The 19,477-nt window shown below is 32.6% G+C and overlaps 3 protein-coding genes across 3 annotated transcripts; all 3 read right to left on the bottom strand.

The window, feature by feature from the left end:
• Nucleotides 1–266: 266 nt before the first annotated feature.
• On the bottom strand, nt 267–7,587 carry LOC130975930 (uncharacterized). The gene is made up of 5 exons (XM_057900645.1): nt 7,494–7,587; nt 4,951–7,152; nt 4,445–4,853; nt 2,596–3,143; nt 267–1,900 (listed from the first exon to the last, which is right to left on the bottom strand). The coding sequence occupies exons 1-5, from the start codon at nt 7,580–7,582 to the stop codon at nt 298–300; spliced, it is 4,851 nt and encodes a 1,616-aa protein (XP_057756628.1). The 5' UTR covers nt 7,583–7,587; the 3' UTR covers nt 267–297.
• A 3,099-nt stretch (nt 7,588–10,686) lies between these two features.
• LOC130975929 (uncharacterized) lies at nt 10,687–11,211 on the bottom strand. Its single transcript, XM_057900644.1, has one exon. The coding sequence runs from the start codon at nt 11,209–11,211 to the stop codon at nt 10,687–10,689; it is 525 nt and encodes a 174-aa protein (XP_057756627.1).
• A 10-nt stretch (nt 11,212–11,221) lies between these two features.
• On the bottom strand, nt 11,222–12,334 carry LOC130975928 (ATP-dependent DNA helicase PIF1-like). Its single transcript, XM_057900643.1, has one exon. It carries the CDS (start codon nt 12,332–12,334, stop codon nt 11,222–11,224), a length of 1,113 nt encoding a protein of 370 aa, XP_057756626.1.
• Nucleotides 12,335–19,477: the final 7,143 nt, after the last annotated feature.

Genomic DNA, 19,477 nt, shown 5'->3' with positions numbered 1-19,477 from the left:
CACCCGCGGCAGTTCCACCTGCGCTTCCTTCCGACAGCGACAGTTCCGCCTACGCTTTCTTCCGGCAGTTCCGTCTGCATCCGTTCTATTAGTTTATGCATTTTTTTATTTCGTTGTATTAATTTTTAAATAAGTTTCAAGCTCAAGTTGTCACTTAAGTTTGAGGGGATATTAGAATATAATTAGGATCAATTAGCATCAATTAGTATTATTTAGTATATCTGAATATTTATTATAGGAGATTATGTTTTTATTATTACGATTCTCTTAGTATCTATAAATACCCTTTATATTGTATCATTCTAGACAACTTGAGCAGATAACTTGAATACACTCAATAATACACAAATTCTTTCTCCAGTTTACTCTCTTGTTTCTAACATTAAGAATATCCTTCAAGTATTTCTCACCAATATCTTCAGGTTCTATCAATCTTCTTCCAGTTTGGATTGGCTTTATGAAGTCTTCTGATATCCATAGTAGGATTAAGTCTCTCACCAGAATCTCTTCATCTTCAGGAAACACCCCAAGATATAGGAAGCATGGCTTCATTTTCTCAGACAGATCATCGTAGCTAAGCTTCAATATCTCCATCATCTTCTTACCTTCCTTGTCTTTAGTAAAAGACCAATAAGGGAGCAGGTTCTTGATTTCTTCCCATGCATCCTCTGATCTCTCCTTCTTCGCGACGATCCCGGCTGTGGTTTTGATAGCCAATGGTAAACCTTTGCAGCTTTCGAAAGCAATTGATCTTCCAATAAGCTCTAAAGGAGGAAGACACTCTTCTCTGCCAAACACCTTATTGCGAAACAGTTCCCAACTTTGATCTTCATCCAACAAGTTTAGTTGTTGGTGAGGCTCCTTTGACCTTGCATAATTCGCCATTTGATCATTACGAGTAGTTACTAGTATCATGCTGCCATTGTCGTTATCCGGTAAAGGAGCCTTTAGCTTGTCCCATAAGTTTGCTTCCCAGAGATCGTCAAGCACTACCAAATACTTTTTCCCATTCAAACGGTTTCTCACCATATCTTTCAACTCCTCTTCACCTGCATTTTTATATACAGCTTCGGGTACCTTCAAACACTTGAGAAGGTTTTTGAAAACTTCAGTTGGCATGCACTCTTTGGAAACGGTTGCCCATGCACGGCAAGGAAATAGCTCTCTGGCCCCATCGCTATTGTAGACCATTCTGGCAAGAGTAGTCTTGCCCAACCCACCCATGCCAACAATGGAAACAACATTCCTCCCGTTTGAATCTTCTTCCTTCAGTTGATTAATAACATCGATGAATTCTTTCACAAATCCCACTACCTTCTCCTTCACAATCTTTTCCTCCACCAATTCACCTTCACGTATGCAATGTTTCTCAAGCTTAACACCATCCATCACAGCAGGACAATCCTCAAAGAGATTTCTGTTTTCTGTTGCTATGAGGATCCTACTACCACCACCAAACCAATCATTTATTCCCATTCCGACTATCAACTTCAAATGCTCTTCACTATCAACCCCTTCCAGAACCAGAAGCATCTTTTTATGCTTCAACTCATGCATGGTCTTCACATCCATATCAGAAAGAAGCTCCTTCTGGAAAATTTCCAAGCGATTGTCATCGGTGGTTTTCCTTAGAAGTTCACTAACATCAACAAGAAAACCTGCTGCTTGGAACTTATATTTGATCTTATAGTATAGCTCAAAAGCAAATGTTGTTATGTAACTTTTGCCTATTTTAGGATCTTCATAAATTCCCACCACACCAACAGTATCACAAGATTCAAGGTTCAAAAGTGATTCAACCACTCCAAATTGAGAATCAAATCTATTTAATTGTTGCCTGATCTCTAGAAGTTTTGCAGAGACTTGTTCAGCAATCTTGCCTATGACCCCTGTTTCATAACTACAAATCATAAAACACAATATTAATATCTTTTGATACGTAATTATTATTTAGAAAAAATTATGCCTACCAACTAATTAATGAAAAAAATAAACTTTATCGTGATTCATTGTAAACTTAACTTGTCCTCCCAATCTTTATTAATTAAGATGATTAAAAATTATGAGTTCAATCAATTAGGTAATTCATTAAGTAACTCACTGATCTCCCTTGTCAACAATGTGTTCTCCACTTAACCCGCAAACTGTAGATAAAGCCAACTTCCACGCATCCGCCTTGTCTTTGCCTTGTCTCTCTTCATGTTTTCCCATGGCTTCCTTAGATTTGGTGCTAACCTGATATCTCACTTCTGCGGGCTTCACGTGATAAAAAACTGGAAAAACGGGACGTTTTGTTCCATTGTTGGAGTACTTGAGCATCTGCTCTAGTTCCAGGAGGCACCATGAGGACGATACATAGTTTTCACTCATCACAACAATATGAATCCTAGATCTTTGTATTTTCTTTGTATTTTAATTTGTCTTCTTTAACTTTACACAAATATACAAAAACTATCACCAAACAAATGAAAAATATATAGAAATGATCTATTTAGAAAGCTACCGCTATGTATATCATAACATAAAATTGACAACTAGAGGTGTTAATGAAAATATTTTATAAATAAAGCTTTGTGTGCAAATTAAAGTACTCACGTATTCTGATTACAGAGTGGACCATAAATCTTGCCAACTTGAGACAAGGCTGACCTCCATGCTTCCAACTTGTGATTGTATCTGACTTTTTCTTGATGATTAGTCATGGCTTTTGCATATTCATTGAGCTGGTACTGCACATCTGATTTTTCCACATAGTAATAAACTGGTAACACCCGTCGCTTTGTTCCGTGCTCCGAACACTCCATGATCTTGAGGAGTTCATCAAGGCACCACTTGGAAGTTGGATACTCATCACACAGTATAAGAACTGACATCCTTGATCTTTCAATTGCTTCAACAAGAGCACCTTCGAGTTCCTCGCCTGTTCTCAGATTCTCTCTATCTCTGAAAGTCTCGATTCTTTTGTTGACCAAAGCATGATAGAGTGCGTCTGTGAATCTGAGCCTTGTGTAGCCTCTAAAACTCAGGAAAACATCATACTTGAGTCTTGAAATATGACAATGGTGTCGCATCGTGATCTGATGATGAACCTGCCATGGAAACAGTCTTTGGAAGGTTTCAATTGCACTAACAATAACCAAGAGTCAACGAATGTTATGAGTAATAGAAATTGAAATAGAGATAATGAAGATTGGGTGAAGTCATTACATTACGACCAAACACGGAGCCAAGTTTCTGTGCAGTTACTGAGTCTCAATATTTTTATTACAATTCACATTATTATGATGTATAAAGAAACATATAAATGATTATAAAATAGTATTGCCAGCTATTATAAAATAGTCGCAACAATTAATTAATGAATGTTAAATAAGTCAAGTTCTGACTATTTTTTTGTCTTCCTAAATATTGGCTAAATACGGACTAAATTTATTAGAATTTGTTGACTCTGGAGACTTTCTCATATTTTTCTTAGATTGCTTAATTAATAGAGAGCCACATAGTATCAGAAAATGTTTCTGATCAACAAATATTTTTTGTATAGTGCATAGTCATAGTTTATCAAAGAAATCGATCATCGTTTTCTCTTTCTTTTTCAGATTTTGGTGAGAGTTCAGTCACACAAAATATGAACTTTTTAATTATATTTATATTTGTCTTTGTTAGGCATACCAAATTCTGCTAGCATAGATTATTGTGATGGCTTATTTTCAATAATGATATTCTGACATGCTTGCTTTGCTATGTCATTGTCCTAATAGAGTGATAAGCTTATTTGGGTGAAAAAAAGGAACTGATATATATCAAAATAGACATATGATGAGTGATTTTAAATCTTAAGCCGTTATAGAAGGGGTTTAGTATTTAACGCTACACTAAAAGTATAAAATACTCATCTCATATTTAGTGATAGAGAAAATCTAGAGAACCAACTCTATATGCAATCATACTCGTTAGTCATAGTTCATCTAAGAAATCAATCATCATGTTGTTTATCGGATTTTGGTGTGAGCTAACTCGCAATCGATGAACTTTTTAGCTATATTCATATCTGATCTTTGCTAGCTATATCAGAAACTGCTGTCATAGATTAGTGTGATGGCTTACATTCAATAATGATATTCTGAGGATCTTGCTATGTCATTATTCTAATACAAAGCAATATGTTTTATTGGATCAAGAAAAACTGATATATATCAAAGTAGACATATGAGAGAGAGAGAGAGAATCACACTCCGCTACAATACAGTGAGACTGCAGGACCACCTGTAATGACATGAATAATTATGGAGGAGAGTTCTGCAGGAATTGATAATACATAGATACATGTTAGAATGATTCATCTTAGCAAAAGCATAGAAAAGAATTAACTTGCATGAAAAGGAAATTAAATAGCATAAATCATATGCATGTGCCTATGAATTTCAGTAAAAGAAATATATACCTCCTTTTGGGAGGAAGCAGTGACATTGATATCAAACGTCTCACACAAATCAATCACGTCGTTTAAAAATTCCAAGTTACTACCCAAGGAACGCATTCGTTGAGTGACCTCCTTCAAGTGAGGGCAGTAACAGAAGACCGCACGTCGAAGATGAGGCATCGCACCTTGTCCTGATTTAAGATATGCGACACTTCTCACGTGTCTCATGATGAACACTTCAAGACACGGAAAGCTCCCAGCACTACCAATATCAAGAGTTTCTTCGGTACAACTTCCCCAAGTCAATTTTAGAATTTGAAGCTTGGGCATTAGTCCCAAGGTATTCATGTCCTTGGATTTCAAATTCGTAAAAACTGACAAGGAAATCTTGGTAAGACTTGACGGAAGTGCATTATCTAATGAAACTCCACTAAAGTGAACAAACTTAAGTGTCAGCTCACGTAGCTTGCTTAGGCCACGCAGGCTCTTTATGTTTTTCTCTGCTGAACTGTCTCGGTATCTTTTACTGAAAATTAAAGCCAGCTTTCTCAAGTTGGGAAAGTAAGCCACCGTGGACAAAGGACCATAGATGTGAATCGGCAGTCACACAAGGGAGAGTTTGAAGATCCTGCATTTTATCTTCAACTCCTAATAAATTCAGCTGACATTGACTATACAGATGTCTCAGTTTCATTAAGCCCCCAATGCTTAGGTCAATCGCCCAACCGTCGTGCAGTATATGTAATGTTTCTAAGCTTGGAAAGTTATGCAACCCATCTGAGTCAGAAAAGTCCATTCTCAAGTACTTGAGGTCGGGTGTCAAACTCAAACTCTCCAAATACTCAACACTTCTTGAACTATTACTTACCCATTGAAAAAAATACAGCACCTTAACACGGCGGTTTTCTGAAATATGTTGGGCCCACCCCTCTGCATCTCCATAAAAGAATAGTGAAAGAGTTGGTGATTCATTACATGTCTCGACTGAACAGGCATAGTAGGATCCTACGTTTCTGGGAAAGGACAATAATCTACAATCATTGTCGTTGTTATCTGGTTTGTTATTCAGTGATATGCACAGTTTCCGGAAGAGATCGTGAATCCGACATGTTTTCACGCCTTCCCCATCACTCTTCCTACTCACCACTTGTACCAAGTTACGATCCACTAACATCTTCAAGCGTTCCTCACCAAGGTCTTCAGGCTGTGATGCATTTGAAGTTCCATCTTCTATTACTTTTGTCAAGCCTTCTGCATTCCATAGTTCAATTAACTCCCTTGCTGCAATCTTGCAATCTTCCGGAAACACCCCAAGATATAGAAAGCATCGCTTCAATGTTGGACGTAAATCATCATAGCTCGTCTTCAATATCTTCATCATCCTACTCATCGTCATCGGCTTCTTATAATCATCATCATCGCCATCTTCGCCATCATCATCATCATCATCATCATCCCATTTAAGAATTATATTCTTAATACTTTGCCACTCTGTATTTGATCTCTTCCTTTCTTTGACAAGCCCTGCTATGGTTTCGACAGCCAATGGCAAACCCTTGCAACTTTCGGCAATTGATTTACCAATAGGCTCTAAATAAGAAGGACACTCTTCTCCACCAAACACCTCGCTACGGAACAATTCCCAACTTTCTTCTTCATTCAAAGGGCCAAGCTGATGGTGAGGTTCCCTTGACATTGCACGGTTTGCCACCCTATCATTCCGCGTAGTCATCAATATCTTGCTCCCACTATTCTTTTCTGGGAGAAGATACTCCAACTTGTTCCACGCCTGAGGGTTCCACACATCATCGAGCACTATCAAATACTTTCCCCTTTGCCCATTCAAACATTTTTTCACCTTCTCCTTCAACTCCTTTTTACTTAATTTTTCAGATTCAGATTTTGATACGTTCAAACACTCCAGAAGGTTTCTATAAACTTCCTTTTCAATGCACTGTTTGGAAACAGTTGCCCATGCACGGTAAGGGAATACCTTCCTGACCTCATTGCTATCATAGATCTTTTTAGCAAGGGTAGTCTTGCCCGACCCACCCATGCCAACAATGGAAACAACATTCCTCCCCTTTTCTTCCTTCAGTTGATTAATTACATCGATGAATTCTTTCACAAATCCCACTACCTTCTTCTCCTTCACAATCTTTTCCTTCACCAATTCACCTTCACGTATGCAATGTTTCTCAAGCTTAACACCATTCATCACAGCAGGACAATCCTCAAAGAGATTTCTGTTTTCTGTTGCTATGAGGATCCTACTACCACCACCAAACCAATCACTTATTCTCATTCCCACTAGCAACTCCAAATGCTCTTCACTATCAACCCCTTCCAGAACCAGAAGCATCTTTTTATGCTTCAACTCATGCATGGTCTTCACATGCATATCAGAAAGAAGCTCCTTTTGGAAAATTTCCAAGCGATTGTCATCGGTGGTTTTCCTTAGAAGTTCACTAACATCAACAAGAAAACCTGCTGCTTGGAACTTATATTTGATCTTATAGTACACCTCAAAAGCAAATACTCTTATGTAACTTTTGCCTAATTTACGATCTTCATAAATTCCCATCACACCAACAGTATCACAAGATTCAAGGTTCAAAAGTGATTCAACCACTTCAAATTGAGAAACAAATCTATTTATTTGTTGCCTGATCTCTAAAAGTTTTTCAGAAACTTGTTCAGCAATCTTGCCTATGACCCCTGATTCAAAACTACAAATCACAACACACAATATTAATATCTTTGTACGTAATTATTATTTTAGAAAAAATTATGTCTACAAACTAATTAATAAAAAAAATCTTTATCATGATTCATTGTAAATTTTAGAGTGACCTAATAAAAAGAAATTAAACACATAATTAGGTAATTCCCTTAACAATATTAGAGTGACCTAATAAAAAGAAATTAAACACTCTAAAATTAAACACATAAATTTTAGAGTGACCTAATAAAAAAAAAACTTAACTTGTCCCCTCCATCTTTATTAATTATTAAGATGATAAAAAATTATGAGTTCAATTAATTAGGTAATTAATTAAAAAGAACTCACTGATCTCCCTGCTCAACAATGTGTTCTCCACTAAGATTGCAAACTGTAGACAGAGCAGACTTCCACGCTTCTGCCTTCTCTTTCTTCATGTTTCTGCATGGCTTCCTTAGATTCGGTGCTAATCTGATATCTCACTTCTGCGGGCTTCACGTGATAAAAAACTGGGATAATGGATCGTTTGTTCCCATTGTTTATGGAGTACTTGAGCATCTGCTCTAGTTCCAGGAGGCACCATGAAGAACATACATAGTTTTTACTCATCACAACAATATGAATGCTAGATCTTTTAATGGTTTCCATCAGAGTAGGTTTAATGGCGTCACCTAGTTCCAGACCCGGATCATCCCTGAATACTTGCAGTTTTTTTACATCGGCCAGGCCATGATAGAGATAATCTGTGAATAAGAACCTTGTGTCCTCGCCTCTAAAGTTCAGAAAAACATCATACATGCCTCCTTCTGATGATAAGGATGACGTCGCCCACTTCCACGGGGCCGGCGACGAGGAAGACGCCGCCCCGGCCGCTCCATCATCGGCCATGATGTGGTATACAACAATTCAAATCAAAGGAGTGAAGTAGTGTGGATATCAAAGACGAAATAGTTGGTGGATTGATTCATGAACTTATTGCTTGGTGACTTTGGAATATATTATTCGCTACTTGCAATACTTTGATGAATGATTGATACATATATTTGTTATAAAAAGACCTTGGTCATCACAATTGCTTTCACCACCAATTTTATTATACCAACTACTATATTATTAAATTAAAAAAGTATAGAGAATTAATACTTGAATAAGCCAACTTAAACATTATTTAATAATTAAATTTTAAATTTAAAAAAAATCAAAATTTGAATAATTAGTATTAATTAAATTTTGAGTAATTAGGGTTAGAAAAAGTAACCTCTCTAAAGGCCTAAATACATTTTCTCCTAGTAATCATCCCTCTCCTTGTGTGGACCTTCTGTCACTCAAAACACTGCCTCGCCATTATTACATTCCGCCACACACGTCACTGTTGGAGGGAGCTCTCGCCCAAATGCCATAGCCCTTCCATTCTGCAATTCGCAGCAGTAAAGACGACTACCGTAGTCCTTTTCTCTTGCGTTGGCAGCAATTCCGACGACCACCGCATCGACCTCTTCCTCGCAAGTCATAGCAGCGCTGCCCGACTATCGCAGCCCCTCTCCCTCCACAATTCGAAGCTTTTTTGATTTGTCATTCACATTATTTCTATTAAAGTAACATCTATTTAGTATGAAAAAAGAACATCCTAATGCTTAACAAAAATAACATTCATTTAGATCTTTGCAAAAATAATCAGGTACCTACATGGAGAAACATGTCGAGTAGAATTTAAAGAAAAAGACTATATGATTCTTAAAGAAATACAGTCATCCACAACTGCAACACAGAATTTAAAGAAAAAGACTATACGATTCTTAAAGAAATACAGTCATCCACAACTGCAACACAAGAAAACTCGAAAAATGTATAAAATAACATCTATTTAATATGAAAAAAGGAACATTCTAATGTTTAACAGAAGTAACTTTCACTTAAATCTTTACAAAAATAATCAGTACCTACATGGCTCAGGATTCGGTGGTCCCAAAACCTTTGGACCACTTAATGGTCCCATTAGAAAACATGTTTTATAGTTTTTTTAACCATTGCTACATAGTCCTTGAACTAATTTTAATTACAAATTAACCCCATATATTTTATTTAATTATAGAAACTATTTTTTATTTTATAAATTATTATTTTATCAATTATCTATTATATTATTAACAATCAAATACAAAAACAACAACCAATTATATCCTCCATTGATCCTAATAAAGCTTTTGGCCATTTCAATCGATTAAAATATTAAATTTGATCTCATGACGTTCGCCCATGGCTTCCAAATCGTGTTTCCTTGAAATTCAATCGATTGGTTTATCAAAACAATCGATTGAATTATAACTCAATCGATTGGATTACAGTGTATCACAGAACAATCGATTAAAAGTTGTAAGGTAGAATGATTTTCGCTTAAAACAATCGATTGTTTATACTTTCCAATCGAATGAATGCCTCAAAACAATCCATTGTTTGTGTTACTCAATCGATTGAATTCACGAAAATAACATGGATTTGCCAAATACAATCGATTGGAAAGTGATGACATTAAAGTTTTAGCCAAATTCAATCGATTGATAATGTAATCCAATCGATTGGAAGGTGATGAAGTTGAATTTTTTGCCAACTTCAATCGATTGGTAATGCAATCCAATTGATTGAAAAGTGATGACATTGAACTTTTTGTCAAATTCAATCGATTGGTAATGTAATCCAATCGATTGAAATTGAAACGTGCTATGTATTAAAGCAGATAATCCTGCGTATTCACACCCACTATCTCCCCTTTTTAAACGTTCGAATGCCATTTCTGCACCTCTCTCCTCTCTCTAAAATCCAGAAACCTTCTGTCTTCTTCTTCTCCATTCTCATCCACATCCACAAAGTCATATATTTTTACAAGTTTAATCACCCATGCCATGCACGTGATAAGATTGAAATTATAATTTTAAGTTGTTATGTTAAATTTCATTTTAATTATAATAATTTAATTAATAAAAAAATAACTTGTATGCATTGTTTTTCTTTTTTTAATATAGTGTTAATTGTATTAACTATAAAATAGTTATTTAATCTACTTTTTTCAATAAATCAGGCATATATACTCAATATGACCATAAATAATCTAGTAATACTTAAATCTACCAACAAAGTTTTATATGTTAGTTTACTGTGAAATAAGAAAATATCAAAATCAGCTCAAAATGAAGAACAAATTAATAGGGAATCCTAATGCAGAAAGTTTTGTAATAAACAATAAATAGTTTAAACCTAATGAATAACAATTCAATGCTATCCTTTGATACCTGCAAAATATATACATAAAACAACATTGTATCAATGTTTGTATATAAAATTATATGATTAACGTAATTATAAAATTGTTTGTCAAGAGAATAAAATTATACGAATTTTTAGGATAATTTTAATATTCTCAAACTATTAATGTACAATAAAAATTCATCTATTAGTTCCTAGAATTTCTAAATTTTTTTAAGTGATAGTAATAAAGTTTAATAAATAAATAGATTTAGTAAGACATTTTGTTATTACCTTTTTATTATAGGCTCTCAAAAACTTCTCTATATACCACATTCATCGTGCAATTATCTTCCAAGTGTCCATGATCTTGCAACAGCACTCGCAGACTATCTTTACTCGTTACCCTTGATAACGCAACATACAATTGACCATGGGTGAAAACTGGCCTTGGAAGGTAAATTCTAACTTTCGATAGAGTTTGTCCCAGAGACTTATTTATTGTCATTGCAAATGACATAATAATTGGGAATTGTCTTCTTTGAAACCTGACCGGCAATGTTTCATTATTTGGAATTAGATTCAGTCTTGGGATAAGAACAATACTTCCAGCTTTGTTACCAGTTAAAGTCTTGCATTCTATCACATGATTTTCCATTCTTCTAACTTGCATCCTCATTCCATTGCACAAACCATTAGTTTGGTCTATATTTCGCAGCAACATAACAGGAGCGCCAACCTTTAGAACCAACTTGTGTGGTGGTAGACCTGAACAATTTATTCCATTTAGAATCTCCGGCGAGAAAGCATCTAACTCAAATTCCATATTTTCCTCTTCAGCACACACAGTCTGAACTTAAGTAGACTCTTTCATGTCCAGGTAATCCTGCAGTCATCTTGTTGTTGACATCACTGACACAATCCAAAGTTGGTGCAAAAATTGCTCTATCCTTGAAATAATTTTCAACGGATAAATTGGATAACATATCTGGATACACGAAATCAATGAGGTCATCCAAAGCTGTCTCAGAGTTCTTAATCAAAATGTCAGATGGTATATGAACGATCGATTCACCATCTGTTGTATCACCAGCCAAACCATCACCAATTTTGAGTAGCTGTTCTGCAAAATTTCTGTGTTCTTGTATGTTGTTGTTTTCATCTAGTGACAATCTCATGTTTTTTGTAAGCTTCAAAACCTTACAGTTATGCCACAAATATGAAGAATTAATAGAAGACTGAATTATATCTTGCCTTGAGCCTCTAGGAATCACAGGTAAAATTTGTCTAAAATCTCCTCCGAGAACAACAACTTTACCTCCAAATGGCAAATGAGCATTATACGAATCTGAGCACCTTAAGATGTCTCTGAGGCATTTGTCTAAAGCTTCGTAACAATACTTACTTATCATTGGAGCTTCATCCCATATGATTAATTTGGCCTTGGATATTAACCTTGCAAGAGGACTTCCTTGTTTAATGCTACACAAAGAATCCTCATTTATGGCCAAAGGAATTTTAAACCTTGAATGTGCAGTTCTTCCATTAGGCAACAAAAGTGCAGCAATCCCACTCGAAGCAACATTTAAAACGATACCTCCTTTAGACCTAATTGAGCATGATATAGTTGACCATAAGAACGTTTTTTCACAACCACCTTGACCGTATAAGAAGAAAAGTCCACCCATATTACCGCTAACAGCACCAATTATTTGATCGTATGCAAATTTTTGCTCATTAGTTAGCCTTTCTAAATACCCACCTAGTTCATTCGCAAGAGCATTAACGTCAAAGTTCAACTTTTTCATTATAATTTTGTCTTCTAAGCTGGACACCAAATTTTCTGAAGGATATGGCATTCCACAATATTCTTTCAATGACCTGCCATTTGACTGGAGCAAATCCTCAATTTTTGCAAGTGCAATATCTTTTATTTGGACTTCTGACATGATCAAATCTGTATTTTTTCAATTTAAAATAACACAATTACTTGAAAAATTATTAAATTAATCTCTGGTAAAAAATGTTTGAAATGCACTATTGAATGATAAATAACACTCCTTGTTTTCTATTTAAAAAATGCTTCATTAGTAACATGTCCTTTTAAAAAATATTATTGTGATTAACATGAATATCAAAATCATTATAACATAAAATAAAAAAGACACACAAATAACCGATGCAAATGCAAGTATTGGAAGTATGTGGATTTAGTTACGGTTTCTTAGATTAAGTAGATATGGTTTACAGCAATGAATCAAAATTTATATTAAGAGGAGGAAGTAAAGCAAGTACGAAATTAATATATATATATATATAATCCAATTTTTAAGTAATGTTTTGTTATATTTCCTAAATATTATCAGAGAAAGAGAAAAAGTTAAAGTGATCACCAATAAACAATTTGCGATATATATGATAATTTTATTCCCAAAAAAAAGCATTCTGTTAAAGAAAATAACTCCAAAAATTTCTTATCCAATACTTTTGTTATAATTATATGATAAATTGAATACTAACAGGGAAAAAATTATAATAGACTATAGTTACCTTCCATTTGCAGTAATCTTCTTTGTTCATATAGTACGTCATCGGAGAGAAAGTTTCAAGTCTTTTGCCAAACAAAATCTGGCCTACTCATGTTATTTGATGTTAATAAAACAACAAAAAGTCTCCTTAAAAAAGTTGCAGAGTGCCATGTTCCTGCTTCAGAGATTGCATCAATGAATTCTCTGTCATCCTGCAACAGTCCTAGAGCATAGCATGCATCTTTGAAGGAGTCATAAACGACACCATCAACTGTTCTTAGATCACTGAAACTCGTGCATCCCTTTTGAATGTTCAAAAGTAGCCTTAGATAGTAATCTTCCTTATTCATTGGTGGTATATGAGATATCCTTCCTATGGCATAGCCTTGCTTTCTATGAGTCCACATATGATGCTCTCCATTCCAAACAAATTTTGTTGGAAACTCAGAATAAGTCAGAATTTTGGAATCATTATGGACTTCATTTGCTTTGAACCATCCAATCAACATAGATTCCTTGAAAAAAGAAGTCTCAACAACTGACTGAATTGTATCGGTATCTTTGTAGACAATTGGCATATCATCAGGAAGATGAAATGGCAATCTTATTACTGCTGGTTCCTTCATTTGAATAGGATAACCAAACAATCTCCATGCAGATTCACATGCTGATATATATCTACAATCATAATAATTACGTATTTCATCTACCTGAGATTCATTGCTTTGATAAAATGCAGCTGTCACCCTGTCATTACCCTTGTGAAGATACTTAAACAGATATTTGATTGCTGAAGTTTGGCAAGTATACTCAACATTGATGTGACATCCAAATTTTAGAAGAAGGTCGGGATTGTATGGAACTATGAATGAATTGTCAACCTCTATATTTTTCTTTGATACAGTTCACCCATCATCTCTTCTTTGATATCTTGGAAAGCCTGCTTCGTCAATAATTGTCCTATCTCGAAATGCCTTGGGAAAAAACTTTGAGCATTTACCATTGATCATGCATTGGCTCTTTCTATTTAAATGACCGCATGGACCATGAACCATATATTTCTCAACAGCAGCATACAATTTTGGATTTTCCCTTTTATCTGGAATCTCTGTCTTAATAACCTTGTCTATGTCATCAACAGTTCGTGGTTTTGATTCCGGATGCATGAATAAAAGAAGATGGGCATGAGGTAGACCTCTCTTCTGAAACTCTATGATTAGACAATCTGCAAATTTAAAAATATTAACTATAGATAATATAGATAGAGTAAATAAAAACTCGTAGGAAGATTAGTTATACTTACATCCAATAATCTTTCCAAAGAATGTTCCTCTCTTCAATTCCTTAATTAATTTATCAACCTTCAACTTGAGTATTCTACATAAGATGTCTGGTCTATCCTCTGCATGGAGTCCTTGGGGTGTTACCTCTCTTTTTATCTCATTCCATTTTGAATTACATGTCATAGTGATAAAGTAACTTGGATATCCAGCATATTTACATATTGCAAAAGCATCTTTGCAATTGTTGAACATGTACCTTGGACCACCAGTAAAACTCTTTGGGAGAATAATTCTTTGTCCAGTGTTAATGGCATTAGTTTCACCACGAACCATACACTGATGCAATTGCTTGAACTTGCCTAGCCTCAAGTTTGGTTGTTTCAATCGTAAGTATAAAAGCCGTTCTGACTCAACCATAGTGTAGGCATCTACTATGAATTGTTGCAGTAATCTTCTTGACTGTAAAAGGACCTGAGACTCGTTAGTCCTTCTCTGAAGTCTGTATGCAAAGAAGTCTCTCATGCTTATTGTTGATCTTTTCTGAGTTCTCCTGACATTTGGTCGAGAAGAAGTAGCTATATGTAATCTGTAACCATCCTCATCGTATGGAAACAACAAAGGATATTGAAGAGCAAGGTACATTGGATGTGATACTTCTATCCTCTGCAAGATTCTTGATTTTGTCTCAATTATTATATCTCTATTAACTCCGCTCTCGTCAATATCTCCAACTATCAGTGCAACAACTTCAGATGCCGTTGGCAAATTATATGTCCTTGCATCAGTATTTCTTCTGGTTATTAATCGTAACTTAACATTAGCAGACCCATCAAATTGGTATATATCCCGTGCTGAACGAAATGCCTTTGCTAGGACATTATTTTCATCCATCATGACTTTCAAGGACGAAACAATTTCAGTTTCCATCAATTCTGCACTGATGTTTGACCTGTTAATGAATAAACAATATATGAGAACTTTAACTCATTTGTCAAGCTTCGAGAAGATCGCATGAGAATTTAACTCCTCATTATATTATATTACTATAATCAGCATTTTAGATAAAATTAGGAAACAGAAGGATTACACGCGTGAGTCGAACAATTACCTAAATGATTCCATGCGGTTTGTAATCTCATTATCAGTATCATAAATGTATAGTTGGGCAAATTTTAGTTTCTCACTTTCCGGTGGTAGTAAACTGCCAATACGGTGATAATTTTGACCTCCAATGCGAAAGATAGGAGGTGCACCACCTTTGTTTATCGAATGGTCAACTCTTCCTGCCATAGAAGTGAATGCAAACATTCCGTTGAAAGCCCTTATGTTTTTAAGAAAGTATATGCTTTTTTCGTCCGTTCCACTATGTAACTCTTGCAACGTTTGAGGTGGATGCTTCAAGAAAGGCAATTCAACCTTTCCTTCCATACAACATAAAGAAAATATAGGATTGGAGCTACGTCTTGACTTTTCCAAGCATTCATCTAGCCACATCAAGGCCTGACAGTGTATACATTGGTATATGGGATCTCCAAGATCCAATGTATCTAAAGAATTTATAACATCAGTTAATTGTTGTCTAGAATTCAAGAGATTTTAAAATAAAAAAGAGAATACATCAATACCTTCTTCATCTATTGGGTTTAGACCATGGAACCCATGTGATATTTCAATATCTTCTGGCTCATAATTGATATCATCAACGGCTTCGATCATTGAATTGAGATAAACGTATATCAATATAATAACAAAAGTTCAAATTCTCACTTTTTTTTTTGCAGAAATAAATAGGATTAGAAATTAATTCCAACTTTATCGAAAATAAAGCAAAAAACAAAGATATCAACCTTCATAATCTCTAAGAGGATCAATATTAGAATTTCCGCATGCTTGAATTGATGATTCACTAATGCAATGTCGAGACTCTCTAAACAATTCATTTCCACTCTTTGTGACAGACTTTATAACCTGTGAAGCTTGGATCATTGTCTTTCCAATAGCTATCCTAATGTCATTAGCAGTTTTTCCAATAAGAAAATAGCAAAGAAATATTGAAATAGTTAATGTTATATAATTTTCACATGTACCTGTTTGATAAATGTTCAAAAGCTGGTACAATAGTTGACTGAAGACTCGAAGAACACTGATTATTACCACGATGATCATCACGATTTTTTATACTATCAGTGTTTTTTCCTGAATTAGTTGTTACCAATATTGGTGTTTGAATTATGTTTTCACGTCCACGTCTTGGGTTTTCATTTGAGAGTAAAGGAATAGGAGACTTTTTATTCACCAAATTTGAAAGTAAGTTAAAAAGAAAACAAACGAATATTATAGTATCATAGGAGAAATAGAATTAATAAAACAAATCAAAAGAGAAAATAGAAGAGTGAAAATAAAATAAAAAATTGGATGAGAGCCGCCAGAAGTCAAAACACATGCATAATCAAATTGCCAAATCGCCAATTAACCCATATCCGCTATTATTAATATTGACCACTTAAATAATTCATTACAAACCATGCGACGCTTTTCACATAGTGTAATTTTCTAGTTGCTGCTGTTAAAATAACATGCCAGATACACATGCCCGTGTTTTACAGATTCAATAGAATAAAAAATGAACTGTTCTAGTATAAACCTCTTTTTTCTATGATATATTTTGAAATTAGACATATACCAATTTACCATTTGATCTATTTATCAAAATAGCATGTTTTATATATTAAAACATATTATATTTATAGCAAGATTCATTTATATTAGACACATTAAAATTTTAATATATTAAAACAATATTCATGTGAATTTTAAAATTAACGTGCCTAACATGTATCTAAGTAATAACGGGCCTGCTGATGGGTCCAGTTTTCATGTATCTAAGTACCTAACATTGACGATTTGAATAATAGGCAGCACAATTAGCCAAATTCATTTCATTTAATTTAATGCTACCAAGTGTGAGTTTAATTAAGAACTGAGACGCTGAACTCTGTTTGAGCAATCAGGCTTCTCAAATCATGTGTGGATAGAAGAAGTCAGTGAGGAAATTTGTACTTCAGCCTATTTAGGCATATTGGGTATATAAAATCAGACTAACAGAGATTTGATAAATAAATTAATAAATAGCTGTCCTAAGTTAATAATAATTGACTATTACGACTTATATATATATATACACACTAATTACAAATGATATGAATTTTTAATGAAAATACTTGATACTAATAGAAAAAAATTATATAAATAGAAATTATTAAATTTCAATTTCAATTTCATATAACAAAATAATGGTTTTTAAAAAAAATTATGATTTTAAATTATTTTATTACTATGTTGATAAGACACTGCGATTATTTTGAAATTATTTCACGGGTAATAAATATTTATTAAATTAAAATTATCTTTTTTAAATATTACTAAACTATTTATTTATTTAATTTAAAATCAATTATTACCCGTGTATATAATCTAATACATATATTTATTAAATTAAAATTATTTTTAAAATAGACATTAAATTTAAATAAACGATATGATTTTGCAATAATATTTAAATTATTTTGTTAATCTTAATTTCAATTTTAATTTTATATGTATAATATTCTTATTATATATGAAGCAGTTTTATATTGCTTTAATTATAGAGATTTATTATAATTATATAAAATTTAATTTGAAGAAATAATTTATCTTGCTCTAAATAATATACTAAAACCGTTATTATATTATCTTTTTTATAGTTAATTGAATTTATCAATGATTTTCTTGTGTAAATCGTTATTACCCAATTTTTAATAATTACTTAATATACAAAATTTGAAATTAAAAATTATTATTATTAATTCAATTAACTGGTTAATTGAGTAATAATTGTCAAAATATTAAGGTACAAAATTATTGATTTACTAAATAATGAACGTGTATTAGCAAATGTAATAAAAGCATTATCGAAATTATAATTTTATTACAAATCATTATCGTAATTAATCAATGATTTTATTACAAATCATTAACGAAATTAAAGTACAAAATTATCACGTGCATTAATTACTTAATTAAAGTACAAAATCATTGATTTATTTAATCTTATTCATTGGTATATAATTTTCAATCTTATTCATTTGATTTACCTTTAACAAAATATTCTATTACTTCAAATTATATTTTGTTAAGATATAATTATTTAGATTATTACTAATTTTATTTTATACAAATTAATAAATTATGATTATATGACACGGATGTAATTTAAATTTTATCTATGAATTATTTATCGTAAGAATATACAACATATTATTTACCATGATAATTTAATTTAATTGATTTCTATTTTATTTATGTACATAAATAATTAAAATATATAACATAAATATCGTAATTATTATAATTCTATGATATAATTATAATTAACATATTTTATCATAATTAAATATTGATTTGATATAATTATAATGAAAATACTTTTTCAAAATAATATAATCTACTATTATTCATCAACTAATTATTTGGTAATAAATCTTAATATGATTTTTTACATCTCCACTATGGGAAATAATTACTTAGATATACCAAATAATATGTAACATATTACTACTTGTATAAGTTAAGGCACAAAGACAGGATTTAATTAAGGTGATTGAAACTTTCACCAATCAGAATATGACCTCAATCGAATAAAAAAGGGTACTCAATTTTGCATTAATTAGCTAGTAAAAAAAATAACATACTCATTCATTATTCATGTTTTATTATATTTTTAAAATAATATATAAAAAACATATATCATGTGTATAAAAATATGACTATTAGTAATTTTATTAATAAACTTTTTTTTAAACAATTTATAATTTCAATTTTAATAAAAAATCTGACGAAATCATTTCGCTTGCCATAGATAATATACTAAAACTGTTAGTATATTATTTTCTATATGGTTAATTAAATTTCTCTAAAACTAATATTATAATTAGAATTTCAATTTAAAATGTAAAATTAGAAATTATTAGGGAAATAAGTAATATAAAATAATATAAAATTCGATTAGATTTATTTTATATTCGATTATATTGCATTTTTATATTATCTAAATTTATTATAATTATCTAAAACAATAATTATAAATATAAAATTATCTTAACATTATAATTTATCTTATTTTCAAAATATGTTATCACGTGCTGTCTTAAATAAATTCTCGATAAATTACAATTTAAAACACGGGTGAATTTCAACTTTTGCCACCGATTATTGGTAAATAAATTTTATTCTAATTATA

This window comes from Arachis stenosperma, chromosome 4, assembly GCF_014773155.1.
Source record: "Arachis stenosperma cultivar V10309 chromosome 4, arast.V10309.gnm1.PFL2, whole genome shotgun sequence".
Taxonomy (NCBI): domain Eukaryota; kingdom Viridiplantae; phylum Streptophyta; class Magnoliopsida; order Fabales; family Fabaceae; genus Arachis; species Arachis stenosperma.
This window is presented reverse-complemented; position numbering and strand designations above follow the sequence as displayed.

Excerpts from the sequence above, each read along its gene's own strand:
- LOC130975930 (XM_057900645.1), bottom strand. The coding sequence starts at position 7,582 with ATGAAGAAAGAGAAGGCAGAAGCGTGGAAGTCTGCTCTGTCTACAGTT. Across the intron at positions 4,854-4,950 it reads AAAGCTGGCTTTAATTTTCA|TGGAGTTTCATTAGATAATG; the intron begins GTAAAAGATACC and ends TGTTCACTTTAG. Across the intron at positions 3,144-4,444 it reads CTGCTTCCTCCCAAAAGGAG|CTCTTGGTTATTGTTAGTGC; the intron begins GTATATATTTCT and ends AACATTCGTTGA.
- LOC130975929 (XM_057900644.1), bottom strand. The coding sequence starts at position 11,211 with ATGGAATTTGAGTTAGATGCTTTCTCGCCGGAGATTCTAAATGGAATA.
- LOC130975928 (XM_057900643.1), bottom strand. The coding sequence starts at position 12,334 with ATGTCAGAAGTCCAAATAAAAGATATTGCACTTGCAAAAATTGAGGAT.